Source organism: Lepidothrix coronata, unplaced genomic scaffold, assembly GCF_001604755.1.
Source record: "Lepidothrix coronata isolate B3197 unplaced genomic scaffold, Lepidothrix_coronata-1.0 Scaffold29, whole genome shotgun sequence".
NCBI lineage: Eukaryota > Metazoa > Chordata > Aves > Passeriformes > Pipridae > Lepidothrix > Lepidothrix coronata.
This window is the reverse complement of record NW_016690209.1, coordinates 2,777,166-2,804,055: the sequence shown is the minus strand read 5'-3', so window position 1 is coordinate 2,804,055 and position 26,890 is coordinate 2,777,166. Positions and strand designations below refer to the sequence as shown.

The following is a 26,890-nucleotide window of genomic DNA, read 5'->3' as shown; positions in this document are numbered from 1 at the left end:
GAAAAATCCCAAATCATTGCAGGTCATCAGAATCTGCAAAGAAATTCCCAAAAGTCATTTGACTTAAAGCCATTTTTTAACAAGATTATCCTGTTATATGTAAGATCATGTTCAAACAAAAAAAACCACTAAAATTAGCTTGTTGGCCCCTTTCACATTTTCACTTCCTTTTCTTAGACTAACCAAGACAAGGAACAAGAGGGCAGTATAAAGCCACATGAGCTCTTACATCTTTCTTATTACTGGAGCTCTCTTATTCTTGGAGATTAACTCCCTAGTGAGATCACCTCCTGGGGAGCCTGAGAACTTACTTAAATTAGGAAGCACCATTTGGTCTCATAATACTGCTTGAGATTAGTCTAGCTGAGCAAACCCCCTGACCATTAGACACAGGAGTAGAAAAGCTATTTAACTTACTCCACTGCCTTGCTTGATCCAGAAACTCAGCCACCAGTTGCTAAAAGCTGTGCTGCCCACATTCAGCACAAACAGTGCCATGATGATGAGGAATGCAATTGGGCCTCCAGCTGCCTGAATGTAAACACCATAAACAGACCAGGGGACAGAGCCTTTGCCTTTCTCTTCCAACTGGACCAACTGGCCTGTGAAACAGCAGAGGAAGAGGGATTGAGGAAAAGGAAGCTGTTCCATAAAACTGTAAATTTGAGAACACACACAAAATTAGTAATTTTCAAACTGTACAAATTACTGTCAGAAACACAGACTTTACTTAATACGTAGAACTCAATGGTTCAAAGAGTCTTTGAAAAAGTTCTATTTCCTCTGCAGAATTTATGTCATGGTATGTCTGAAAAAGCATCATTAGCACAGACTTAAATGTTAGGCTGGTATCAGCCTCACTATTGCTTTTTAAACCCTGAAGTTCAAAGTTAACATTAAACAGAGAACTACAGAGGTCAGACCTCCCAGTTCTTCATAGATAAATGCCATGTTCTGCCTGGGCCTCTGAGTGCCAGGCTATACACATTGCCCTCTTAGGATAGGAGGGAGAGGTAGTGTGGGAGACAGGACACAACCAGCTCCTTTGTGCCGGTGGCATCTGACCAGCAGCAGCCTGATTGAACAGGCACCCAAATTTAACACGTTAATGAATGCTCTTTGCCCACTGCTTGTGTCCTATCAACCATGCTGAGTAACTAGAATTGAGACAGCTTTCAAAACCTTCACAATATACTTTTAAAGGAAATGTTTTGAGCTTACTGGAGGACAAAATAATTACAGCCAGAAATTTGATTACATAGTTACCCTCCTCTTCCTTCTTTACAACTTTCTCCTTCTTCACAGATCCTGTTTTGGTACTTTTATCCTGGGGCCTTTTCAGTGAATTGTTTGTGTTCTTCTTTATATTAATCTGCAGGAAAACAGTGACACTAAACATATCGGAGTAATTTGCTTTGACATTTTCATATCTGAAGCCAAACTGCTAATAAGCTGCCTCCTAGGGACAAAGGCTTTCAATAGCTTAGCATTCATGTCAAGGAGGAAATTAACTTTGCTGTTATTACAGATAAGTCCCATCTCTGGTGGACTACGTTCTCCTCCTCTATCAACCTGAACCACTACCAACCTGTATTAGGAGTGTGCAAGGTTAATTCCCAGAATAAGTGACATTAGGAGTCCACATGGTAAAGGAACGACATTTCTACTACTGAGAGAAAGTTACAATCCCCTTGATCCTTGTAAAAATAACTGACAATTTTTTTAAGAGGCTTTTTCCCCCAAACACCCTAGTACTTCAGAGACATTTCTTGAGACCTTTCCTAAGAACAAAGTCAGATTAACTTATCTTCCAGAAATGAAGCATCCAAACACTAAACTGCACACACACACAAAAACACTGTTCTAAAGCTAGCCATGCTCCAACAAATGGAAGTTACTACCTATTCAGAGACAGACTATGTTAACCAAAACCCTCTACACACCAGCTCCAGGGTCATCTTCCCACACTTTATGTGAGAAGAGACATCTCACATGTCAAACCACAGAGAATCTAACTTGATCATCCATTTCTTCTTATCCCACAGGGAATGCAAATTAATGCTCCTTCCATGAGCTAGTGTTTACAGAGAGACACAGAAGGTCAGCCAAGCGTTGCAGACTGAAGAACCTCTTCTTAACTGTTATTACATTAATCTTAAAGGGGCAGAACTATAATCTTCATGCCTCAAAGGATATGCAAAGCAATGCATTATATCCTTTTGCTTCTTTCACAAACACCTCACAGGAAAAATATCTGTATTTCTCACAATGCTTCCTTCTCAGAGACCTTTTTTCTTTTTGCAAAGGTCTACAACTTGTGAATAAGGAGCCCCTTACCTCTTAAAAAATAAACTGCTTATCTACTTTTAATCTCTTCTTGATAAAAGAAAATGCACACAAAACTTAGAGAAGTAAGTTACTATAAAACAAAAGGCAAAGGTCTTTACTGCAAAGATTCACTTCAGAAAACAAAGAGGAGAAGGGTAGGAAAAATTAAATTGCTGAAAATTTAAATGCTTGTTGTACTGAAGGGTTCTTGTTATTTTCTAGATTTACATTTTTTTGCAAACACTAAAATACTGAACACATCTAAGTTTCCAGTCACAGACCCTTTTAATAAGAGTAGTAGTGTCAATCCACAATTTTTTTTCTCTCAAAACCCCCTAAAACATAGTATTTTCAGTTACATTTCCAAAATACTGCCATATCTAACTTTAGACAAGTTGTGTCACTTTTGCTGTGCCTCAGTCACACTCCACTGAAAAAATAATAACAAGCCAGTAAGAATTTTTTCAGACAAAGGTTGTTCAAGGTCTGTGCTAATTAGAAGTAAATTAAAGAGTGGGGTGTACAATAAGAGGGACAAACTTCCTGCTCTGAGCATCACCAGGGGAGACACTACATTATTTTCACGATCAACTCATGAGCTCGTTGGCAGAGTCCCCTCTAGTACACATTCCCTAAAATGAACTGTTACTGCAAACACAAAGTGCTAATGAAGCACAGATTATTCTATAGGAAATCTATTGGTCAGATCAACACATATGTGAAGCCCTTTTCCAGTCTTCCAACCATATCACTCGGTTCATCTCATCAGAACAGTCAGCATTCAGAGCACTTTAAGGTAAACAAACAAGTACCTCAATATGTGGTGTTTCTCCCAGCTGTAGGCTATTAAAAATAGTTGCATAATCCCCATTTAAATTCATGAGTTCCTCATGACTTCCTCGCTCAGTAATGCAGCCTTCTTTCATGAAGATCACTTCATCACAGTCAACAAGATACTGAGAAAATGGCAGTAAGAACAAGTCTCTGTCATTACATCTGATAATCAAACACTCCCACACAATCCGTCCCCTTTTCCAAGTTTATAGATGCTTGTACCCAACACCTATTCCCATGTAATAGATATCTGATTCTCAAAAGTCCTGCTTTGACCAGAGCACAACTGCTCACACGATGCAAATAAAGAGTGTTTATGTTCCAACAAACCAAATCTCTTACAGAAGACACAATTCAGGATACTGCAAATACTGATAGACTATGTACTAATATTTCTATGTACAGAAGATGGAAAAAAAAAAAAAACAAACTCAGAATACATCACTTCTGATTTTCTGACACCAAATCTCTGTGTTTTCTGATGTGATGAAATAGATTTATAGCACATTAGCAAAAGTGTTTTTGCACAGGATATTTATTTCTCTGGTAAATTTTCTTTAGCCAAGTGTTACCAGTCCCAGTCAGACACCAAGCAGCACAGATATCAGATAAACAATTAGACTGTGCTCAGTGCATATTTGCAAACCTAGTTTGTAAATGTAAACTATTCTACAGATAGAGTTGTGCTGTTACAGGTCAAGGCATAGAAATTTCCAACATGAAGGCAACCGATTAAACACCATTTCAACAAAGGCCAAGAAAGGTATGAGAGATGCAGTACCTGAAGCTGATGTGTGATAAAAAGGACTGTCTTTGACTTCAGGTGTTTCCTTATTGCACTGTTAAAAATGTGATTTCCAACGTGAGCATCTAAGGCACTAAGGGGATCATCAAGGATGTAAATGTCCCTGTCACTGTACAGGGCTCGAGCCAGACTGATTCTCTGACGTTGTCCTCCACTCAGGTTAGCCCCTCGTTCACCAATCTGCAAAGAGACACCCACTACTTTATCTCTGCAGCAACACAGATACTCAGAGCTTAAGAAGTGACCAGAATGAAGCAGATCATAATATATATACATATCCATACCCCCACAACATTATATATGAATACATATATATTATAGTTTAGGTGTCCACTTTGTGAAATGTGTTAGATGTTCAAATTCAAGGTTAATATGCTTGAAATGTGGCAGTACTTTTTTTGCTTATTTTACCTTGTTTGTACTAACATAGCCATGCTTTTTTCTTAGCTACTTTAAATCAAGTTCCAATAGGTCCAACTAAGGCAGCTAAATTTGCAACACAATAAAAAACTCCCAAACTGTCAATATCTGAGCGAAAAACATGGCCCAACACTCAGCAGTCCAGGGCCTGCATAGTTAAGCCCACCTTAGCTCATTTGCACCCAGACTGATGTAGCCTCAACTAGAGTCTAGTCTGCCAAACCAAAACACTTTTCTCCATCTACTAATTCATTTAGTATAAGCAAAACACATACCTCTGTCAGGTCCCCATTTGGAAGAATGGCTAGGTCAGGCCTTAGACAGCAACCATTCAGCACTGTATTGTATCTGAAGAACAAACAGATAAATAGTAAGAACGTGTTTTTTTCCCCAATTATTTAGCCAGTACAGCATTACCTCACTTTCTACACTAATAGCAGATATTACAACAGCCTAAAACAAATCATCTGCCTTGGATTCCCAGAAGGAAATCAAGAATAATAATTAACCACCTACTTCAGAAGCATTGTGAAGATAAGGAGACAATTTCTTTCTAGGGATAGCTGGCACAGGCCACAGGAAAGGCCCCTACTGGAGGAGGGCCATGGAAGATGCCAATACATTGCAAACAGCAGTTGTTGTGTTTAAAGGGGGAAAGGCCAGGACAGCAAGAGCAAATACCACTTCAGTGCTGCTCCACAGCAGCTGCCAAAAACAGAGGTCAGGCAGCACCCCAGCACAGGTACAGCCTCAGTGCTGATGAGCCATGACAGCCACACTGACAGCCACCAGACACAGCAACCACGTGCAAGAGAGGCAGGCTCTTGAATGGGACTTAAGGCAGAGACAAACCCCAGAAGGATATATAGGCTTTATCTGCAGTGTGCTCTGCATTACATTTTTCCCACACTTAGGCCAAGAATTACTAAGCTCTCATAAAATCAGCAAACAGTCTGACAAACCTTTCTTCATCATATTCCTTGCCAAAAAGAATGTTGTCTCGAAGTGTGGCGTTGAGAATCCAGGCCTGCTGGGCCACATATGCAAATGTTCCACTTACTGCAATGCTCCCCTCCAACAGGGTCATCTGCAATTACAGATAAACTGTGAAATTATGCTATTCCATGTTTAGAATAGACCTCATTCTACAGAGCACAATTAAATGAAATAGGAGATGGGAAAGAGAAGAGAATTAGTCAAAACAGAATTTCTCACCTGTCCTAAAATTGCTGAGATCAGTGAAGTTTTTCCACTCCCCACACTGCCACAAATTCCAACAAGTTTTCCCTAGACAGAAAAAAAAAAAAAAATGTGTACTCATTTCTTACATTCTCCATCCCTTTCAGAATTTGGACTACCTTTAGTACCTCTGAGGGGAGAAGTGGACATTAATAACGCTGGAAAGGGACAGAACAGGCGAAAAAGCAAGAGTCAGCATTTTAACTCTCAAATAGCACAGAGTGAACACTATCCCACAGTGAAATAAAACTGAAATCAACTCTACAGCTCATCAGGCCTGATACAGGCCCAGAGAATCAATCAACCAAAAGCAACAAGGCCCATCTGAACAGAATGCATCAAGATGCTTCTGAGAGTGGTAAGGAAAGATACAAAGAGGGAAAGTCTGAAAGAAAAGGAGAATTTAGCGTACATGGGTCCAGTGAAACTCCCTGCCTGTGAGATCCAATTTGCTAAGGGCAGAATTCAGTTGCTTTGAAGAATTTCTCTGCAATAAAACGAGTGAGTTGATACCCACATTAAACAATTAATTTATCAAAACTGTTTTTGTTCCTTTTGTAAAAAGGTAAAGTGAACAAAAACAGTATATAGCCACTTGTGGAACCACATTGCTGACCTCCTCGTGATAGCAAACTTCTGACAGAAAACTGGCCTTTATGTTTTCAAGTAACTGTACTCCTTTGTGAGGCAATTTTTTAAACTATCTTCTTCTCAACAGTTTAAAGTAATACAGGGTTTTAAAAGTTTAAAATAGTTTGAACTATCTGTCTATTCATATGACCACAGAAGAAAATTTAACCATAAACATCTTGATAAATGTATGGATCCTGTTACTACAACATCCAACTGTCAGAATGTGAAGCTTCTATTACATATTAAGTTCAATGCTTTTTCTTTGCCATTTTACATGGTTTTACCCATCTTGGAACGATGACTTCAAATGCTTCTAAATTCTTGAAAATCTATGTCTTTCTACCGTACGAAAATTCTCAAGGAAGAAAACAGCAGATTCTCCAATGAAAAGTACTGTTTATGCTCTATTGGAACACCTAATTGCCTAAAACGTTCACCCAGAATATAGCTGAAACCCTGCAAAATTATCAAACCACTGCAGGAAAACACTGCCCACCTGGTACCCCTACTGCCCTGTGAATTTTTTCAGCTCAGTGGCTCATACTCTGTACTGAGAGCTGCAAACCCCTCAGCTGAATGTGGAAGCTGTACAGCCTGCCCTTGTTTCACAGGCTGTTAGCAAAGATCTAGTTTGCTAAAATGGCACAGCTGTTTACAGCAAGATCAGACACTGCATCCTGGATACTGCAGTTGCCATGGATATTACAGGAGAGCACAAAAGCAATATGCTCCATTTCATGTGAAAACACACAGCTCTCTATTCCAAGGGACAGCTAAAATGAGGCCTTTTGAAAGCTCAGATTTCCTCCTTTCTTCTCTTACCTTTTCTATCTCCAAGTCAATGTTGTAGAGAGTCCTCTGAAGCCGAAGGTTAACCAGGTGGATGATTTTGTGCTCCTCTTCAGGGCTATGATGGTCATCACTGTCCACTAGAAGATGGCCCTTCTGCTCTGCCAGCACAGCTTGCTGTCCCTCATTCTGCAGCTTCATTTTCTCTTTCTTGCCCTTGGTGACTTTCTTGTCTTTTTTCACTTTGGGGGTCAGCTTTGGTGAGCTCTGGACGCTGGCGTGGGAGAAGTCCCAAGCCAAGGTAGCATTTTTCACCTCTATCGCGGTGTGAGGATTGGCTGGTTTTTTCTTTATCATATGAACCTCTTCCATTAGAAATAAACTCTGATAGGAGTTGTGAGAGAGGTGTAAAGATGAGACACCTGATCAAGACTGGGAGACAAGCTTACGGCACACTCACGCAGCAAAACACATCAGGCTATATAGTAGGAGGAAGCTGAAGAGCAAAAGGTAGCTCATTAGTGTAAACTAACTCCAGGTCTGCTAAGTGGCTGGGGCATTCCTGGATGTGGTGGAAGTACTTAGATACACTCAGACTTTTACAGAACTGCAATACTCTGGGAGTTTGATATGACAGGGGCTTATTCCTTCAACACTGTTTGCAACTGCAGCTCTGTAAGCTCCAGATTAAAAACACATGAGTAGAACACATGGGTTGGAGAGGAGAGGTCACTTTGAGGCAAAGTGACTGACTTGTCCTGCACACCAACTCATTAGGGAAGGAGAGGGAATGGCTTTTAACTTCAGCCTTTAACCTTCAACTTTTATGCTGGGAAAAAGTCATCTTGCACAAATGTAGCTGACCTATCTTGGGCTGCCTGACAATAAGAAGTAAGTAATTAGGTCCACTGTATCATGTTTTCCACCACATCCATCAGTATTTACAATCAACAAAGGTTAGGAAGACATTTTTCACACAGTTTAACTACAAGATAAAATGTTTGCCACTTACATACTTTGTTTTGAACTAAGAAGCCTTTTGTGACTAAAAACTTTTCAATTCTCCGCCTTATTTACTCCTGCAATTGCTACGCCTGCATCACACATTCATAAGAAAGCTTATACTCATTTACAGAGCCAAAAAGTCAATTACATTTATACTGTGATGGGAGAGTATTCCCACCTTGTGTTACCTTTCCTACACAGATTAAACAGTTTACAGCCAAACTGGGAGATAATACAATTTCCCCTCTCCTTCTCTTCTCTCCCAAAAAACTCCCTCTGGTGCATTTGGATTTAAGAAAGGCTGATTTAGGGTGACTCAGAAGATGAAACAAAATTGCTCAAAAGCAATAGGATCTCAAAATCACTCTACAGATCCTGTTCTTTCCAGACAAAGGTTTGTTTCATGAATGCATTACACAGAATTCATATACCTGTCAATGCCTAGAAAAATCTCTAATTTGAAAACTGCTATTTTCTATTTTAAAAATTTCCACAATGTGCAATGCACTGTTATCTTCAAAAGAGAGGAGACAGTAAAGGTCTATTCTCTGAGTTCATGAAGTACACACAGTGTATTCATCCTTTAGTCTTCATGACATAAGACTGTTCATCCATTATAAGTATTTTGTCAGATCACAACTGCATTTTATCCATATAGTGGAGTTTCAGTCACTTAATCTGGTCTGGAAATAAAAATCCTCAGTTTTTCATGACCACAAATAAAACTCCAGTAGTCTGGGCAAAGCTGCCTACAGAACTCATGACATTTCCAAAAAAAGAGTTTATTAGCAAAACATGAAATATCACTGCAGACGTGTTGCACTGTCTTTTCATGCAGATGGTCTTAAAAGGGAGTTAAGAATGATTATACTGTGAGCCACCAAGTCCTGCACTCTATCTCTCACTGTGGCCAACATCAAAATCCTAAAATCATTAAATTAGAATTCTTACACTGGTATTATTCTTACAAATCTAGTGAAGGGGTATTAGAAGTTTATCTCTTTTGAAGAATCCAATAATCTGGAGTGCTAAGTGTAAAGAAAAAGAACTCCTCAATCGTTAAAAGTCACATTACCTCCCAAGGTATCTACTTTTGCATCTACTATACACATACAACACTCCACATTTACAGTGAAAACTTCAAGGCCAAATGATTGCTTACCTTAAATCTGTCAACAGAAACAGAGGCCTCAGATAGAGACTTCACTGAGAACGGAGTTACTTTGAGAGCAAAAGTCATTGAGTTAAAGACAGTGACCACTGTGAATGCCTAAAAATGAGACAAGAAAGAGAATCCCATTTGGATGCCATAAAAGCTCCAGCCTTCTAAAATCTGAAATGTCACAGCAGCAATTCAAAGTTGTAGAAAAGGTCCAATCCAAAAATAACCATTTAAATACTCAACATATTCTCAAACAGCAGGAAAAACAGATCTACTCAACTCTTTCTCCAGTGTTTTGTAAAAGACCAAGACAGACATCTTCGGTGTTTGTAGGTCTAACAAAAGCAGCAGCTAGCAAATTCTGCATGAACCTACTACTTGTAAAGACACAAGTTCAAATCTTGTTTTTAGAATTCGTGCTGTTTGCACCCAAGCACACTGCAAAACAAATACATCCAGTAATCCCAGTGCCCTGTCTGAACAGCAAACAGGAAGGGTCATTTACATTCAAGTCAAAACCTGTTCTGAGGAAGGTCAGAACAAAAGAGCACTGAGAGCTTTTTGTGAAAAATATAAGAGTAGACCCGCTGGTGTCACACCCATCAGATGTTCACTTCTGTGAGCAAGGCTACAGCCTGACCATGGGGGCAAGCCACATGGGAAATGGCTTAGCAGAAAACCTACAGAAGCGATAGCATAAAGAATATTTTCAACAGTGCAGTGAGTTACCTGAGCTGCTGTAAGGTCATAGCCAAGGATCATATGGACAGAAAAGGTCACCACGCTGGCAATGACTACAACTATGGGAGCCACTCCCACAGTGATGCTCTGGAAGTAGCCCGCACGCTCCAAGATTTTACGTTCCTCCTCACGAATTTCTAGAAATATAAATAGGGGCATCATATTTAAGTATGATTTGGGGGCTACACATACACACAACAGATGTTGCCACAACATTATAAACACTGAGTAAAAGGCCTAACTCTAAGCTTTAATATTTATGACATTATAACCTTCTCATAAAGACAGCAGTTATAAAGAGGAAACTATAATGGTCTGTAAGTCTCCATGAGAATACAGGCGGTTTTTTTACTTTATTTAAAAATAGAGTGGCCAGTACATTTATTAAGTGACAAAAGAGGAACAAAATTTAAAAATTTAAGATTAGTGCCAAGACACAAACATCATTATGCTAGAAGGTGAAATTTTAGAAGCAAGTCTGTTTGTCCAACCCGTTGTGCATAAACACAGGAAGCCCAAAGGAACAGTGTTCTTATACTGCACGTCCATCAGCATCTATGGTACAAAGTCAGGATACAAGAGGCTACCAAGTAATGGGGCATCTGCACAAAAGGAAACAGTTATAGACTGTGTGAACTCACTTTGAACATTCTGAGAAAATGGTTTGACCCAGGCATACATTTTAATGAATTTAATGTAATTAAGAACTTCGTTCATCTTTTGCACGCGCTCGTCTGTTGTTGCTACGCATTTTCTTCTGAAATAAGCTGTGAGGCGCGATACAAACATCTGAAACAAAGGCAACACCATGCAACGTTAATGGCAACTCAGAAAAAGCAAGTACATTCAACTCCTAATCACCAGAGAAAACCAATTTTGAATCTGAAAAAGGGATTCAGGCACAGGGCAAGGTAACTGCTGTTCTAACATAAAACACAGGCTTGAAACACCATTGATATCCTCCCACCCCATCTACACTGAGCGCTAGACTCATGATAGCAAATTTCAACAACAATATGTGAAAATAAAGGTGTGTGCTTTTACCAACATCGAATAGTACCTTCAACCTTTGTTGAAGTTTCTGAAGCACAAAGATTACAAACACATTAACCTAAAGACACACCAAGTTGACCCTCATTGCAAATGCACTTTAGAACCTATTTTAGCCAAACTTTCAACCCAGTTCTTAAGGCAAAAGAGCAAGAAGGTCTTTGCACAGCCAGATCAATTTCTACTCTATGCCAGTGCTAAGAAGGTAGTAAAACAGTTTTAACATTTTTACTACATCAATCTAAATATAAATAGTTGTTTATGTGTTTTTAAGTACCTGTCACTCTTATATTCATCCCATTCCTAGTCTGAAATTCAAACCTAACAAACTACTTTAGGAAGCTTTCAGCTCCTTGCCCTTCTTCATACTCCTGCAAACTCTTTTGAAGTTCCCCCATAAACAGAGAAGACTGTTGAAAAGAACTGGAAAACATGATCAAACTCCACTTCTCATTCCCCTCCAAAATATAATTCCCATTGTGTAATCCTTACTTTTGGCCAGATATATTGGACCATAGTGAACCTCGTGGTATTCAGCCTCCATGCTTTATAAAACACATATTATGAATAGAATGACCAATCTTCAGCAGTCTTATAGGCATTTTAAAGGCAAGAAGATTTTGGCTTGGACTAGCCTATTTCACAGCTTGGCAGAGGCAGGAGTAACTCAGCAAGAACACCCTGAGCCAGCTGTGGTGCTTTTCAACACCTTCTTTGAAATCAAGAACAACACTGCTCACGCAACACTGAGCTCCTGTACACAAGCTGGAGGCCTCATGTCTTTCCAAGCTCAACCACAAGCACCTGAGCATTCTGCAGTTTAATTTAGGTATGCATATTAACCTCAGACAAATCTACCAGCTTCCCTATCTCCATTTTCTAATTTTACAATTTTGAGCTTTCTGGTTTCCAAATCTCTGCTTCATGCACCATCTTTAGAAACACCTTCTGTAACATGCAGTGCCATAAACGAGCTAAATCTAGCACATTTCAACACCTTTTATTCAGAACTACACATATGTCTGACCCAAGAAAAAACGAAGCAAGTCTTAACTCTTTCCAACTCACCATTGCTGGGTAGAAAAGGATGAAGACAGCGGAGCCCAAGAAGCCTGTTGGACCCAGAATAATCACATTATAAACCATTCCCAAAATGGCCACAATAGGGCCTCCAGCCAACAAACTGCCAACTGCTGCAGCTTCAAACATCCTCTGACCATCATTGGAACATACATTTATGAGCTGAAAAATAGACACAACACATCATTTACATTTAAGGCACAGCTCATTCCCAAGGGAACACATTGCACATCCCTTTTCACACTGCAACTTCCAAAACCATGCTGCAACTTACCTCTCCAAGAGACTTCTCCTTGATGTTCTTCAGCTTAAGAATTTTCTTAAATGCCATTGTCAGGACAGCTCCACGCAGTCTAACCCCCGTGCGGTAATTCAAAGCCCAGGTTAGCGCCAGGGACCAAGATCGCACAACTTCCGTCATAAAGATGCCAAAAACTAAAAACAAGCTGTACTGCAGGTTGGACTCATTCTGTTGGGTATACTCCAAAAGGTGTTTCACAACGAATGCCTACAGGAAGAAATGCAAGCTCGCATGAGCACCCCATCATCTCAGAAGACCATGCAACAACTTTATGTTAAGTTAGAAATAAGTAGGCTACTCTGCTTTTAAAAGAGCCATTTGAAATAGAAAGCATCTTCTTTCCAGAAGTAAAAGGTGTCAATACAAGAAGTACTGTAACACAAAGCCCTGCTGAGAGCCAAGCACTGAGTCAAATTTAGTAAGTAGAGAGAGTTTAATTTGGAACCATATTCCTCGCAGCACGTTTCTAATCCTCCGTGTCTTCTAACTTAACATAAATGTGTCAGTTAGCTGAAAGCAATGCATTATCATATAGAAGAGTTTTAAAATATAGTCACTACTTATACATCTGGACACATTAAGAAACATTCCTTTACGTGACATTAAGACCTTTTTTACTTTATCTTTGGTTTGCTTCAAACGTGCTTATTTGATAAAAAGGAACAATGTACCTACAGTTGTAGAGGGGAAGAGTGAGAAGGACATTTGCAAAACATTCCTGGAAATAAACATCAGCAGTTTAATAGTAAAGAAAAAAACAAGCACAAGGTACGTAATACCACAAATCATTGGGGATGGGGGGAAAAAAAAAAAAGGACAAAAAATTAACCATTCAATCCCTCCCCATACCCTCTCCCCCCCAAAACACAAACACTTTACCTCAGGAATCACATTTCAAACATCACCTGCAAAAAGAAGACAGCCCCCAGAACCACCAATTCCCACCTCCAGCTCTCTGTGGTCCAATGGCACAATATAACATCATACAACTCACAACCACCAGCATTAAATACTATTGACTGCGAAACAATAAGCTTTTATTTGAAATAAAGTGTCACTTTAAATGGTAACATCTCAAAAACACTGTACAACAGGTAGAGCATTGTGTAAACACAATCTGCACATACAGAATAATAATAAAGGGCTAATATCTAACAGTCAGTTTTAGCTTCTAACATAAACTAGATTTGAAACTACACACAAAATTATAAAGATACAAAACCAGAACGATATTTGTTCACGAAGTCCAAAAGAAGTCAAACTTGCAGGTACCAACAGAAGAGGCTTCTGAGGCTGCACAAATTCTGAAATCTGGTTTCAAAAGAACGCTACAGAAAGGCTTCACAGACAGCAAAAGATTTCCTAGAAAGCTTTTCAACAAATGATGTTTTAAGATACTGGTGCTTTTGATATACTAGTACAGAGCAGAGAATTACCTTTGCCCATAATAAAAAGCAACAAAAAATCTGAGACCGAAGAAAATATTTGAGAAGCCTTTCATATCATAGTCCGTTGAAGTCCTCTTGGCTAAACCATGTGTTGCAAGTAAGAGTTCTGCATAGTTTGAAGAGAGAGGAAAAAACCAAAACCCCACTACTGCAGCAAAGGTTTTGATAGCTACAGCCCAGCACCAAATAACAGAAAAAAATGGAGATCAAATTCATCTGATCTGAGGAAAATAATTCTGCACATCAGAACCAAGGAAACATGCTGTAAATAATTTTGCTCTTTCTTTTTCACAGGTGTAAATTAAAGCCAGATGTCCATCAAGTTCTAGAATGGCTACTGAGAAAATTTACATACCGATCACTGAACAAATGTGAGGAGCTCACATTCCCAGATCTATTGCATTCCAGCTTTCTCCTGATTGGATTTAATTTTACATCAACTGTTTGGATCACAACTGCATACAGTTGGTTTGCAGCTACTATGGAGATTACTGACTTCTTTTTCCAGTATTCAATCCAACATATGCAACTGAGTCACTGAGCAATTGGGGTGAAAATCCCCCTTTTTCCTCACGAGCTGTAACTCAGCATGGTCGCAGACTGCAAGCATTTTCTCACACACCACAGCATTGCTGAAAGTCTCCAAGAGAGGATGTATAAAGATAGCAGATGTTTCCTGGGGTCTCATTCCTCCCAAAACTTTAGTGCAATTTTGCAGCACTATTTTACAGATTCAGCATCTCTTGTGATGAAATAGAGACCGGTTTACATTATAACCCAATTTTTTTTTTTTTTTTTGGTCCGGAAGAAAGAAAAGAGGAAACAGCAGATTAAAGAATTTTGAAAAGGGAGGGGAAAAAAGTCACAGAAAATTAACATTTACATCTGAACAAATACCATTTGAATTCATATTAGTTTAATGACAAGAATCCAGCATAAAGTCATTCACAAAACAAAAAAGTTACAGTGTAAAACCTAGGCTAAAAGGGAGAAACGAGCTCCTGCGACTATTACCATAGTAGTCGGTACAAGCTGCTCGGCTGTCTTAAGCATTCCCATTGAATAAACATTACCTTACCTTTGCTCTTGGCGTTGGCTCTGCCCAGCAGGACTGTCTCATTCTGACGCAGAAAACAGCCATCCTGAAAATGCTGAAGAACAGCTTCTGTCACTGGTCCCACTGCAGTGCTGGCATCCCTGCTGCAGCCGGTGTGCGACAGCACGGGACAGGCTGCAGCTGGAGCCAACTGGGAAACTGGAAAACTTACCTCCAAGGAGCTTACCACTCCCCCCTCCAATAACTGACCAAACTGTCAAGCTGTGCTCCACTAGAAAGCAAGTTTCCCCGTCTCCCAAAGGGGGAGAATAGCTCTGAACAGGTGCACACAGGTACATTGTTCAGACCTGGAGTTAAACTGATTATGTCTAGTAATCAAAAAGTGTCTTTGCTCCTCAACCAGAACTTGAAAGTTTTGGTAGCTGATCAAATAGCAGCAAGTATTTATTGAAGATAAATAGTATATCACCTATACTAGTACATTCTGATGGTTATTACAAGGCAGTCTGACACATGCAGCTGACTCACCAGGTTATTGGTTTGGATTCTGTGCCAGATGCAAAATTTATCAAAAATAAAAAAAGAGGAAGACCCTTGAAGGATCTATTATATATATATAAAAAGAAACAATAACCCACACAGGAAATCTTGACCAACTCCTTTCCAGTTATAACCATCACAATGCTCATTAGCAAAGCCACAGCTGTTTGGTGGCATTTCAAGGTCATAGACGTTCAATTAAAAGTTTTGAAGCTAAATATGGTGTTTAACTCCACTTTCATAATCTTCTCCAATACATGAGATCAAGTCAAGTGCTTTTCCTGATCTCCCTTTTCACCTTCAGGTGACTGAAAGGGTGCAACAATACAAGAAAGCACTGATACTTCTGAGGAGACAGCACAGGCATATCCCTGAGGCATGCCATTTTTAAAAATAGGGAGGAGGGATGGTAAAGACCTATTTTTTATGCCAAATGATGGAACCAAGTCAATTGTGCCTTATTCAGAGAAATGAATAAGGTTGTCTTTAAATGGGCAACTGTCTATAGATAATGTTAAGTTACCCAAATTAAGCATCAACAGCAGCAGTAGCCCTCAGCCTAGTCAAGTTGGTTTGTTTTTTTCTTTCCCCTCTTGCTCTCTCTCATTCAGCAGTTTGGCTGAGACAAATTGAGAAAGTTACACTACAGAAATTAGGGGTAACCCTGCTGCAAGTTCTTTGCTAAAGATAAAAGCAGCTCCTAAAGCCCTGTAGTGAAACAATGACAGAAGCTCTTCTTGGGAAAAACTAGTGTTGTTAAAACCTTCATTGTGATTTATTGTTAATTACCAAAATACATTCAAACGTTTTATAATACAGGCTACTGTAAATTATTACCAAGAAAACAATACCACAAAAACATTTATTGTTATTCATATTACATGAAACAAGGCAAACTTTAAAAAGACTTAAAAAACAGAACATTTTGATAAGACATTTAAAAGCAGGAAAACATTTTAAAAAGACATTTCACCTAACAGTGCACCCAAGTGTACTTACCCAAGAAATGAACCTTCAGCTTACCAGCACACTGAAACGTGTACTACTAGCAGTAATACTGCTCCTACTCCTCAAGGGAAATGTGCAGAGAATAAATTTAGTCAAAATTTCAACTTTAAATCTGCACAGCATGTGCAACAAACAGGTGACAAAAAATGGTGTGAATGTCAAGTCCCATGTTGTTTATCTTCATTACGACCCTTAGCAACAAACAGCAGCAGTTCCTAGAGGCAATAATGTTTTCTAACACTTCTACATGAAACCTGTCTGGCCATTCTCTGTAGGATCAGTAAAGACTATGCCCACAGACTTCTTGAGACCTGCTCACATTAGTTTATAAGCAGTGCTCTCATAGAACTGGTTGGATCCACTTCTTGAAGACTCTTACCAATGCCAATAATTTAAGATTAGAGTTTTATCAGCCTGAATTTTATTGCAAGATAAATTTACAGAATTTCAAAGAGAAAAACAATTAGAAGACTTGCACATAGCAATCTTATGCAAAAAGGAAGTTATGTAGTTAAGCTTATGCGGTTAAGGAAGAACTTTAAACTATACTCAAAACCAAAGAGAAAAACCAAAGGTGCATTTTCTCCAGGATACCTAAACACCCCCTCCCTTCTCCAAGAACTTGCCTGGGTATTCAGCAATTGATCCATCAGCTGTAGGAAACCTATCTTGGATTACTGAATCGCTCTGGAATTTTGCCCCAGAATTTCTAGCTAGTCAAAACATTTAAGTGATTCTGCAATGAAACCTTAAGATTTTACAGTTGGCCATGAGATGGAGCCCTCTGGGGTTGTTAAAAAAAGGATGGATATTACTTACTGGTCCACTAAAACCGGCAAGCTGTGTGATCATCAGAGACACTATGGAAAGGATGAGCCTGGTGCGGCAGAAAATCCACACAACCCTCCGGAGAGAAGCATCATCAGGACCATTTTCTTTCAGTTCTTCCTGCCACAGTCTCTCCAGCCTAATAAAAACAGAAGATTCATGTCATAAATTTTTCACCATGAGAGAAGGTACAATCTCACAAGTACTTCTTTGTGAAAATTTCAAGCGCTTCCTAGCTCAGAACAACATAAAATTAATAAATATCAAGAGAAATAAATGCATTCCATGATCACTGTGAGGTAAAGAGAAATATCTATATCTTGAAATATCTACGCTGTGTTACTTTCATATAAGAGAGGGATGAAAAACACATCTTTTGCTTTGTCTGGAATCTTTTTGGCAATCTTAATATAATGACTTGTCACAGTCTTTCCTTGCTGATCTGACAGAAGAGTTGTGGAGTCAAAACCTAAGAGAAATTCTCATTAGCCATAGAAGGTTAACCTGATCACAAGATCTGACCCATATTCAAATCACCTTGCTACTGCCGGTATTACTTCTCATTATTTTAGCACAAGATTTTTTCAATGTAGCCTTAAGAACTTTGCTTTAATAGTTTAAAGACATGCAAAATCAGAAGAACCACTGCAAGACACTCCTGGATATATAATCCTCTAAGTTCATTGAAATTAGCAAGATTACAGAAACTGTGCAGCAGGAGAAAATGGTCTGTGAAGGATAAAACTGAATTCCACCATTCCGAGAAAGTCAGAACAAAATATCAGTGCTGCTTTTCTAGGGCAATACTATACCATTGCCTGTGGACTAACATATAATAAATGGAAACAACAAAATAATAAGGAACAAGATGTCTTTACCTTCTACAATTGACATCTGAGGACTCATGCCTCGATAAAGACCATACATCATCCATAAACAATTCCCCTTTCTTGTATGCTCTGTGGGCCAACGGAGTGAGCCAGGAGAAGGTCATGGAGGAGAAAAGCCCAGCATTATCAACAGGGTGCTGATGTCTAAAAGAAAAACAAAAATCACAAACAGATGAAAAAGGAAACAGAATTGTAAATCTTCGAGAACAACAAAGCCTCCTCTCACTGAAAGCACTCAGAGTACCAAATGGTCCATGCCAGCCACACTCGCTAAACAAATTCTGATGTTTCCAGTACCAGTCAGCAGACCTACATCTGCAGTTGTGCTTTGTGACTGGTTTGAAAAGCAAGTGCTGTATCAGTTCTTTGGTAGCCTAAAGACGTACTTGGAAGTGGTCCGTATGGGTTTCAGTGCGTTCAGACCATGGTGGTATTTGCCCTTGTGATGCTCTTCATCCAGCATTCGCAGCTGGGAATGCACAGAGGTGTCCAGTGGCAGGCCCTCTGCCCGAGCTGCTGCTTCCAAGGCATCCTGGCATTCAATCTGCTTTTATAAGAAAGACAGCAGAGTCAGACTTCAAAACTACATTTGAAGTCCATGACTCCCAACTCCAGCAACTTTGCACCTCTTTCTTCTGTAAATTATTGCGCAACAACAATCACGATCATTTAAATGTCTTAGACCACAGGTTTCATCCTGGCAGCAAAGCCATGGAAGGTATATGTTCTAGATCTGCATTAGCTTGCTGCATTTGTAAACCATAAATTACCACCAGTATTGTGCCCGTGCATTCAAAGGATAAATGGATAGACCAGACCAATCCTGTATCCTGCCAGAGGAAATACAATAGAGAAAAATTACAACATCAAGTACTTATGACATCAGCTCAGGAAATCAATGACTGACTTACGCACTGAAATTAAGACATACACGCTTGATGAATTTACACCCTCTTAGCATAATTTAGATATTCTTATCCACAGAAAATTCAAATTCTTTTCAGAATACTGCAAAAGTCCTTTCTTCAAAAGTACTTTAGATTAGATTAAAAAAAAACAAATATGCATTAAGCAGAATTGTACTTCCTTTTTATCATGTTTCCTGCTTTATCTTTTTTTTTTTTTCCCCCTAATCTAAATGGAACAAAGATGACAATTTTCTCTGCTCCCAGTCATAGCTTCTCAATGGCTCAGCAACTTCAGTAACAACCACTTAAAAGGAAAATCTTATCTGGGGGGGTTTCCAGAGCGCCAGTGAAAGGCAGACTTAAGTGCTAATCTAAGAGGAGAAAGGAAACAGCAGTGATACAGAATAGTCAAAATGTTGCAGATTTCGAACAAACCTTTTGATGAGAAGCCAGATGTGGTAAAACTACATGAGATCAGCTTGTTATCTGTATTGGCAAGAGGGCTCTCGACTGATTCTAAGTTAATGGACCATTTATTGCAGTTTCTTGAAATGGAGTTTTTAATGGAAAATAATAATTTCTAAGGTAAAAATCTTCCTGGCTTTCTTACAAGCAATAATACTATGATTCTACCCTTATTAGTTGCCTTACAAGAGCAAAGTTATCTTATTTATTTGAAAACGGCATTTGTAAATGCCTCCTAAAAACACAATATCTGCAAAGCACTAAATGCCTATCAATAACAAGCATTTGGTTCCTAACTTTCCATCATGTAATTTTTGTTGGAAATGCCACCATTTTTCATAGGCTTTGTCTGTGCTACATTAACATACAGGACATTAAGACATCCAGCTTCCGCCCAGGTGAAGGGCAAGAACAGGAAACTGATAGAGTCATAAATACGTCCCTTATTTATTTAACTGAAGTATTTAAACAGTGCCTAAGCATGTTGTCAACAACCCATGCTTCTCATCTCAAAAAACATATTTGCTAAGCTATATGATAACACGAGAAGACAGCCAAGTAATGAGAAAACAAAAGAACATTAAAACTTTATGACACACGGAGTGACTCAAAAATATGCAACACTTGAAATCTGAATTAAAAAAGGCTTCTCACTCAATTTATATTCTATTACTGACTCACTAAGGCAACACCGCCTTACTAAATCTATCCAAATCAGCATTTAATAAGGGACCTGCCAAAAAACATCCAAAAGGAGTCAGTAGTGAGGAAGAGTTCTGCACCACTGATTTCTGGTTACAGCAGAGGAATTCCTAACTGGTTTGCTGTGTTACCCTCACAACAGGCCCCCGGCAGATCTGCCCAAACACTTTGTTGCTGATAATATGATGGTTTCTAAGGGATGCCATAAGCAAGTCACAGAATTAATGTTTTTCAGAGCACACAAAAAAGTGCCTATAAGTTAAAAAAAAAAAATTCTTCCTAAACAGAAAACATGATGTTTATGAGCATAAAAGTAGCTTTTCACCACTTACTAACAAGAACAGCTCTTTAATAAGAAAGCACAATTGCAGGTTTTTCAGGCAGTCCCAAGATAATGTTCTCAAACACTCACTGTGAAAAATAATTAAACTCTCCAGAGCTGCTCAAGAGAATTCTCTCAGCAAAGGTGGAAAAGCTGCCTTGATAAAGACTAGGGCACTGCCTTGGAAAGGCCTTTATAATGCCTTGCCATAGAGGCAAGTGTGAGCACAAACCCCTAGTTCAGAACATTGTTCATCTCCACCTTGGCAAGGTCATCAAAATCCCACATATAAGACTATCAAGAAACAAATGCATCACACCACTGTACAGTAGAGATTCTAAGAACAACTCCACAGTTCTGTGTAGTTTTTTGAAGATTAGAGAATCTTCAAAGCAGAGTTTATCATGAAGAAATGAGATTCCTAAGCAGTTCTACGATGCATTTCAGGAACAAAAGAATGAAGTAAAAAAAACCCAACACACTTAATTTAGGTTTCTGATTAGGTTTCCTGATTGCCTGCATGGATGCCTACATCCTGCATGGATGTAGAGTTTTCTTGGAAACCAGTGCCTTGAAGAAGTCATTACCAGTGTGACATAACACACTCCAGCACTACTACTGAAATAAATGCCTAATAAATCAAATACTATCAAACAGAATTCAGATAGTACTTTTTCTAATTCATCAACTTACTAATATACCAATACAAGCAATGAACCAAGTGATACAACATGGTATTGATAATTCTAAAGAAACACTCACAAAAACAAAACAAGCCTAAATCAGGTATCACTAACTAGAGGGGGAGGAATCATTCTGATGTCTCGAAAAACAGCAGCTCAATACTCAGCATCAACAAAAGGTCAAAAAAACAACGAAGAATTGCTACAAAAGACACAAAGGACAAAGCAGGAAACATTACCATACTACTTAAAAACCCCTAGGGTTTGCCTCCTTTTTGAATACCAGACTCTGTTCCCTGTCACTTCAGTTCAAAAAGGGTATTATACTTTAAATCACTTTCTGTGAGTGATGAAAACAGTTGGGTTTGGAATGGCTTCCACAAAAGCATAAATTTAAGATTTTTCAGCTGGATAGAAGAAAGGAATAAAGGTTCAGGTATTTGAGAAGTCCATAAAGTCACAAATGGCATGAAGAGGAGAACTAGAGAATGACCACCAATTATAACAAAAGAACAAGGCACACTTAAATTTAGAATTCTCTGTCATAGGATACCTGCACATAAGGCAATGTGAGAGTCAAAGATTACATGGTTGGCTCAAAACATCATGACAGAAAGTCTGAGCAAGGTGAGGAAAATGAGTTCTTTAAGAGCAAGGGGAAACTATTTGCTCATTAAGTTAGAGACGACTGTACCGAATCCACAATCCGAGGTCGTGAAAATACAGAAAATTCGGAAGCCAAGCTACAAAGTTGTCAAATATACAGGATGTCAGAAGTTCTGTAGGAAGCAAGAGGGGCACGAGGAACTTTACTCAGAAAGCCAAGCAAACTTCAATATGTGAATTTGGATACTTTTGAAAACCTGCTCAGCAAGCAACATGGGCATTTATCTCTGAGTATGGGGAACAGGTGGAGGGAAAGGGGGCAGCTGTGAGGTATACAGGAAGGAAAAATCCACCCAGTGAGATTCTAGCCTTTCACCCAGGCAATCCCCTTTTTAAGGGAAGGTAGCAATTTATTGGTTTGACAACTGTAACATTATATGATAACAGCAAAACCAGACAAGACTGGAAGCAATGCAAAACAGATTTTTCCATCCCTTACTCATCTTTCAAAGGAAGAATTTGATGTGTCAACATACAACCCAAACCCCACCCACCAAACAACTACTGTCCCTTCTTCCATAAGGCAGAACATCTTCCAGGACTCAGATCACAACAGGGAAGAAGCTTCATCTCTTTTGGCCCTACTCCTACCTGACAAAAAACTAGAACAGACCTATAAATGCTTTTTATCAATCCTTGCAGCTGATACAGAACGCAAAAGCTACTGTGGTTGACTTACTACTTCATAAAGCTAACATTGTTTTATTTAAGTGGTAAAGAACCCTGAGTTGACAACGCTGCAGAACAAGAACTCCCACCTCTTGCATTTAGCATCCACAGCTCAGCAAGCCTCCTCACCCCTTTCTTCAAGTTCCCAGCAGGGAGAGGCAAATAGGAAACCAACAGACCAGCACAAAAGAGCTCAGGACTAGGTGGGCATGTGATGCTGATGAGAAGGAGCATTATATGATCACCTGCTCATATTCTGCTCAGTGCCTAAAGCACTCTCCATATTACAACTCCAGGATGAACAGCAATTTTAAAATATTTGGGACTTCAATAAAGGATTGGCATTGCAAAACAAGATTAGTTATTAGTTTGCATCGGCTGGGGAAGAATAGGATCAACTGTCCTAGTTAGCTTAAGGGTAACTAAAATAATACAAGAGCCTAGGAAGAGATACTCTGAAGTTGTAATTACATTCTTCTTCCCAGAAATTCCTCTGAGTCCAAGCATAACCCCACTTAAAAGTAGTTAGGGGCTTTATACACTGCTTTTCCAGGAAGCACAGGCAACCCCTAAAGCATTATTGTCCAGACTGCAAGTCACCAAACCTAGGAGTGCCTGAAAATTACGTAGGTTTGCAGATCCAAACATTGCCAAATCTACTGCTGCTTGGTGAAGCAGCAAGTGCATTATGAACTTCATAGTCCACTAAGGCAATTCTTTTCTCCTTTCACTGGATTTGATGCAGTACATTATCTACAAAAATATTAACAAGGGGATTTGCAGCATTAGGCTCCCAGCCTTCTCTGTAGCTAGGATACTTTATAATACCCTGCCTGATTAAAACATGAGCCCATTTAAGACTAGTTTGGTGTATCATCCACCCATACCAGCTGTCTCCCTGTCGCTGAGGCAGTAAGGAGCAGGCACTGGGCTAGATCAGAGACCGTGGGTGTGAGGAAGGAGGCATTGATCCTTTAGGTATCTGCATATATTGATTGCAAAGTACAGATAGCACAGCTGAATTCACACAGCACCGAGGCGAGACCACAAAACAGTTTTAGATGCCTAGAAATTATGGTTACAGCTTCCAGAACTGCTGAAATGAAACAGGACAAAAAGTTAGAGCCTCCATTTTCTTCCACCTCCTGACAAGGGGAGTATAAATGAAACCTCATGTCTCTGCTGCCTTCTCAGCTACTGCTGCAGGGAAGAACAGCACTTCACAGCACCAAACATATATTCAAATGCAGGAATAAGTACAGCTGTGCCATATTTCTCTTAAGTGAAAAGAACTGTTCAGAAGCTCTGATTTGCCACAACATGTCAGAGATTCAACAGCTTGAAGTCCAGTTATTCACTCTAACACAGCTACATGTGACTTCATTACACAAGATGTCTCTGTCGTTGCTTTTCTCGGCCAGGATTAGTGGAAGGTGTATTAACATTTGAGGCATGGCTTCAAAGGTAGCCTGAGTTTATGCATCCTCAGATTAGAGCAGAAGTCTGAGTAGTGCTTGGCAATGATATCAAGGCTCTGTAGCCAAACAAGATCAGAGTATGTATGTCTGTGATATATTTTAGTCACATCTATTGAGCACTTTTACTTAAGGCACATAAAGTCCTTGATAAGGACAGGTATATCAGCTTCTTACAGGAATATTTCTTATTTTACCTTGCCCTTGAACTCTGGCCAGCATCAGCACTGAAGTGAGATGTTCTCAACTCTTTCCTAGCAAATCCACTTATTCCTGCAATCCAAGAAATACAGAGTTTGGCACGAAGTGTTCACGTTAGGATTTTACAACTGTAGCTACTGTGAATGCATCTGATTAGCAGCTGTGCACCTGCTTAGGCTTCTGGTATCCATGGATCCCTGTCTTTTGTTTTGCATTAAAACTAGTATTCATCATCTTGTAATTGAAGGAATATAGGATTCATGCAAAACTAAGGTTGTGCACTGATCATCCAGCACTGGAGCTACATCGTTTACGCACAGTAACAGCAGATTCCTGCGGAATTGGGAATAATCAGCTTTAACTATAAGTTTCCCTACAGATTCAATGTCCTACCTGTCTCTGACCACAGCAATGGGAAAACAACTCCTCACTAAGCAGATTAAACTAGCAGAGCACAGACTGAGAATCTGGCTCCTGCCTCAGGTGAGTTCTGCTATCCTGAAGTACACGCAGACATGCTGCCATATGCTGGGGATGTTCTTCAGTAACATCCTTTACTCAGGCTGTGTTTAAGTCTGGCACAATAAAAGCTACACAGGTGAATTTTGTGTAACACAGGGAGTATCAAGGGAGGCTTTGAACTTGAACTTCTCTTGAGTGGAATCACCAATGAATGACAGCAGTGGCCTTGATGCCACAGCCTTTATCAAGCCTAATAACAATCTTTTATTTAACTCACCTTCCCATACCAACACGTGCTTCCGAAAGCAAGGGGCACCTCACTCAAGTGGCAAGGAAGCTAGTAAACTCAAACTAAGCACTTCAGAGCTCTAAACAAATTGACTTTGAAATTCTTTAACTTTAGTCCTCAAAACCAACTGAAACACAGGTTTTGTTTGTGGAAAAGCCAGTTTGCAGTATGCGGTTCAGACCACAACTGACTATTCCTCAGCATTAGGATATGAATGTTCAAAAACTAATAACTATCTCACTGTCTCAAGGCATCAAAACTCCCTGCAGATAAGTGAGTTTTGACTCATTTCAAGTCAAGTTTTCAAGTAGTTTGAGATAGATGCATTTAATACTTCTGGCAGCTCTTATAACTGTACATTGTGTTTCTAAAACAGCCAAAGGGCAGAATGTCTCCAGCACATTCCACTGCAATGGAAAAGATACTGCAAGATTTCCTTCACTGATGGCTACTCTGCTCCTTACACACTTTTGGTCATGAGCAGCCCAATTTAGAAATCTGCTTTGAACAAAGGAACAGCAATCAACAGTAGTCAAAGACAATACCAGCAAGTGGTCAGATCTGAGGTTTTATCATATGGCTAAGACTTAGGCAGAAGATGTCTAGTGCACTAAGGCAGGCAGTCAAGTTTGAACGGAAGCTGTGAATTATCCAGAACATCAGTGTTCCTCTAGAGAATGTTACTGCCCAGACAAGGATTTCACCTTTTTGTTCCTAATATTAAGTGGAAGGCTTCTCTGAAACCATAAATCCTACTCCAAGTTTCTGGTAAACTTTTGATACACGACTGGTTGTGGATATGCTTTTCTCAGTGATACATAGCCCTTCTCCAGTGTAGTTAAAGAGTCACCCTAAAACATTCAGCAACAAGTCCAGGATCTTCTGTCAAACAATTCTTGACAGAATCACTTGATTCTCTGTGATCAGTCTGTCAGTGGGTGCTTTATTAGTTCAATGGTAAAACAACTTGTCAGAATGCAATTGTAACCAATACATTCAGTTCTTTGAGGATATCATGGAATTAATGTGTCTTTAGAAAGTACCATGAGTGTTTGCTTCTGTACAGTCTAATTGTGTTCAAAGTTTTCAAAGATAACAGAACTGCTGACAAAACAGATTTTAAAGTTTTGCTTTCATTAGACTTGAAAAAGTAAAAAAAAAAAAAAAGTTGTGTTTCCTTGGTTATGAAAATATGCAGTCTTCTGGGAAAATGCAGACATCTAGAAGCTTCAACTATGAATAAAAGGTTATAGTTAAGCTTTCTAGGGCTGCTCTAAGCATGGAGTACAAAGGCAGCACCAAGGCTACATTCACATTCCTATTTTTGAACCTGTTGTTCAGCACAGTTGATTCAGACACTTCAGATGCTTCAGAGAGGTTGAGGCAGAATTGATCCTACTATTAAACACTCAGACAGTGATAAATCACTTCAAAGCTATCAGTGCTTGAAGGATTTACATCAACTCCAACAAGTCTGATCACATTCCCTGCTGTCTTTGGCAAAAGATGTCAGAGACAAACCTGAAAAACAAGAGATCAAGGTGAGGACAAGAGTATTAGTAGGGCTTCCAATAGCTAAATTTAACAACTCATTTTCCCTTCCTGTTTGAAGCAATCTCTGCAGTTCCACACTGTCCAGTGCCTTGAAATGCAGCAATTTGCACTTGAGGTTTACCACAGATGCAGTCATTATGCTTCCGCAGCAAGAACCTAATCCTGAGCAGTACACCCAGTCAGAACCAATTACAGCTTAGAGTACAATTTGTAAATTAGTACCCTAGCATCTTTAACTTAGGGACTCAAATTCCAAGAACTGAGTTCTCATAAGTATTGTGTATCACAAGTACAAGCTGCTTCTACTTCCTCCTCCATCATGAACATAATGGGGTA

General features: G+C 39.3%; 1 protein-coding gene across 5 annotated transcripts in view; it reads right to left on the bottom strand.

Annotated features, from left to right (window-relative positions):
- Nucleotides 1-26,890, bottom strand: part of ABCC5 (ATP binding cassette subfamily C member 5) — a 46,019-nt gene that overhangs the window by 13,629 nt on the left and 5,500 nt on the right. For 2 of the 5 annotated variants that reach the window (XM_017810592.1, XM_017810594.1), the window contains exons 3-18: nt 18,545-18,705; nt 18,147-18,302; nt 17,260-17,407; nt 12,361-12,594; nt 12,075-12,248; nt 10,598-10,745; nt 9,945-10,093; nt 9,216-9,323; nt 7,082-7,432; nt 5,603-5,674; nt 5,350-5,474; nt 4,663-4,735; nt 3,944-4,147; nt 3,141-3,284; nt 1,267-1,372; nt 418-602 (exon numbers count right to left, since the gene is read on the bottom strand). In XM_017810592.1, the coding sequence (XP_017666081.1) occupies nt 418-602; nt 1,267-1,372; nt 3,141-3,284; nt 3,944-4,147; nt 4,663-4,735; nt 5,350-5,474; nt 5,603-5,674; nt 7,082-7,432; nt 9,216-9,323; nt 9,945-10,093; nt 10,598-10,745; nt 12,075-12,248; nt 12,361-12,594; nt 17,260-17,407; nt 18,147-18,302; nt 18,545-18,705 (2,538 nt within the window). Of the gene's footprint in view, nt 1-417; nt 603-1,266; nt 1,373-3,140; nt 3,285-3,943; nt 4,148-4,662; nt 4,736-5,349; nt 5,475-5,602; nt 5,675-7,081; nt 7,433-9,215; nt 9,324-9,944; nt 10,094-10,597; nt 10,746-12,074; nt 12,249-12,360; nt 12,595-13,058; nt 17,161-17,259; nt 17,408-18,146; nt 18,303-18,544; nt 18,706-26,890 lie in introns of those variants that run through there. The other 3 variants (XM_017810593.1, XM_017810595.1, XM_017810596.1) reach the window with 3 other exon arrangements.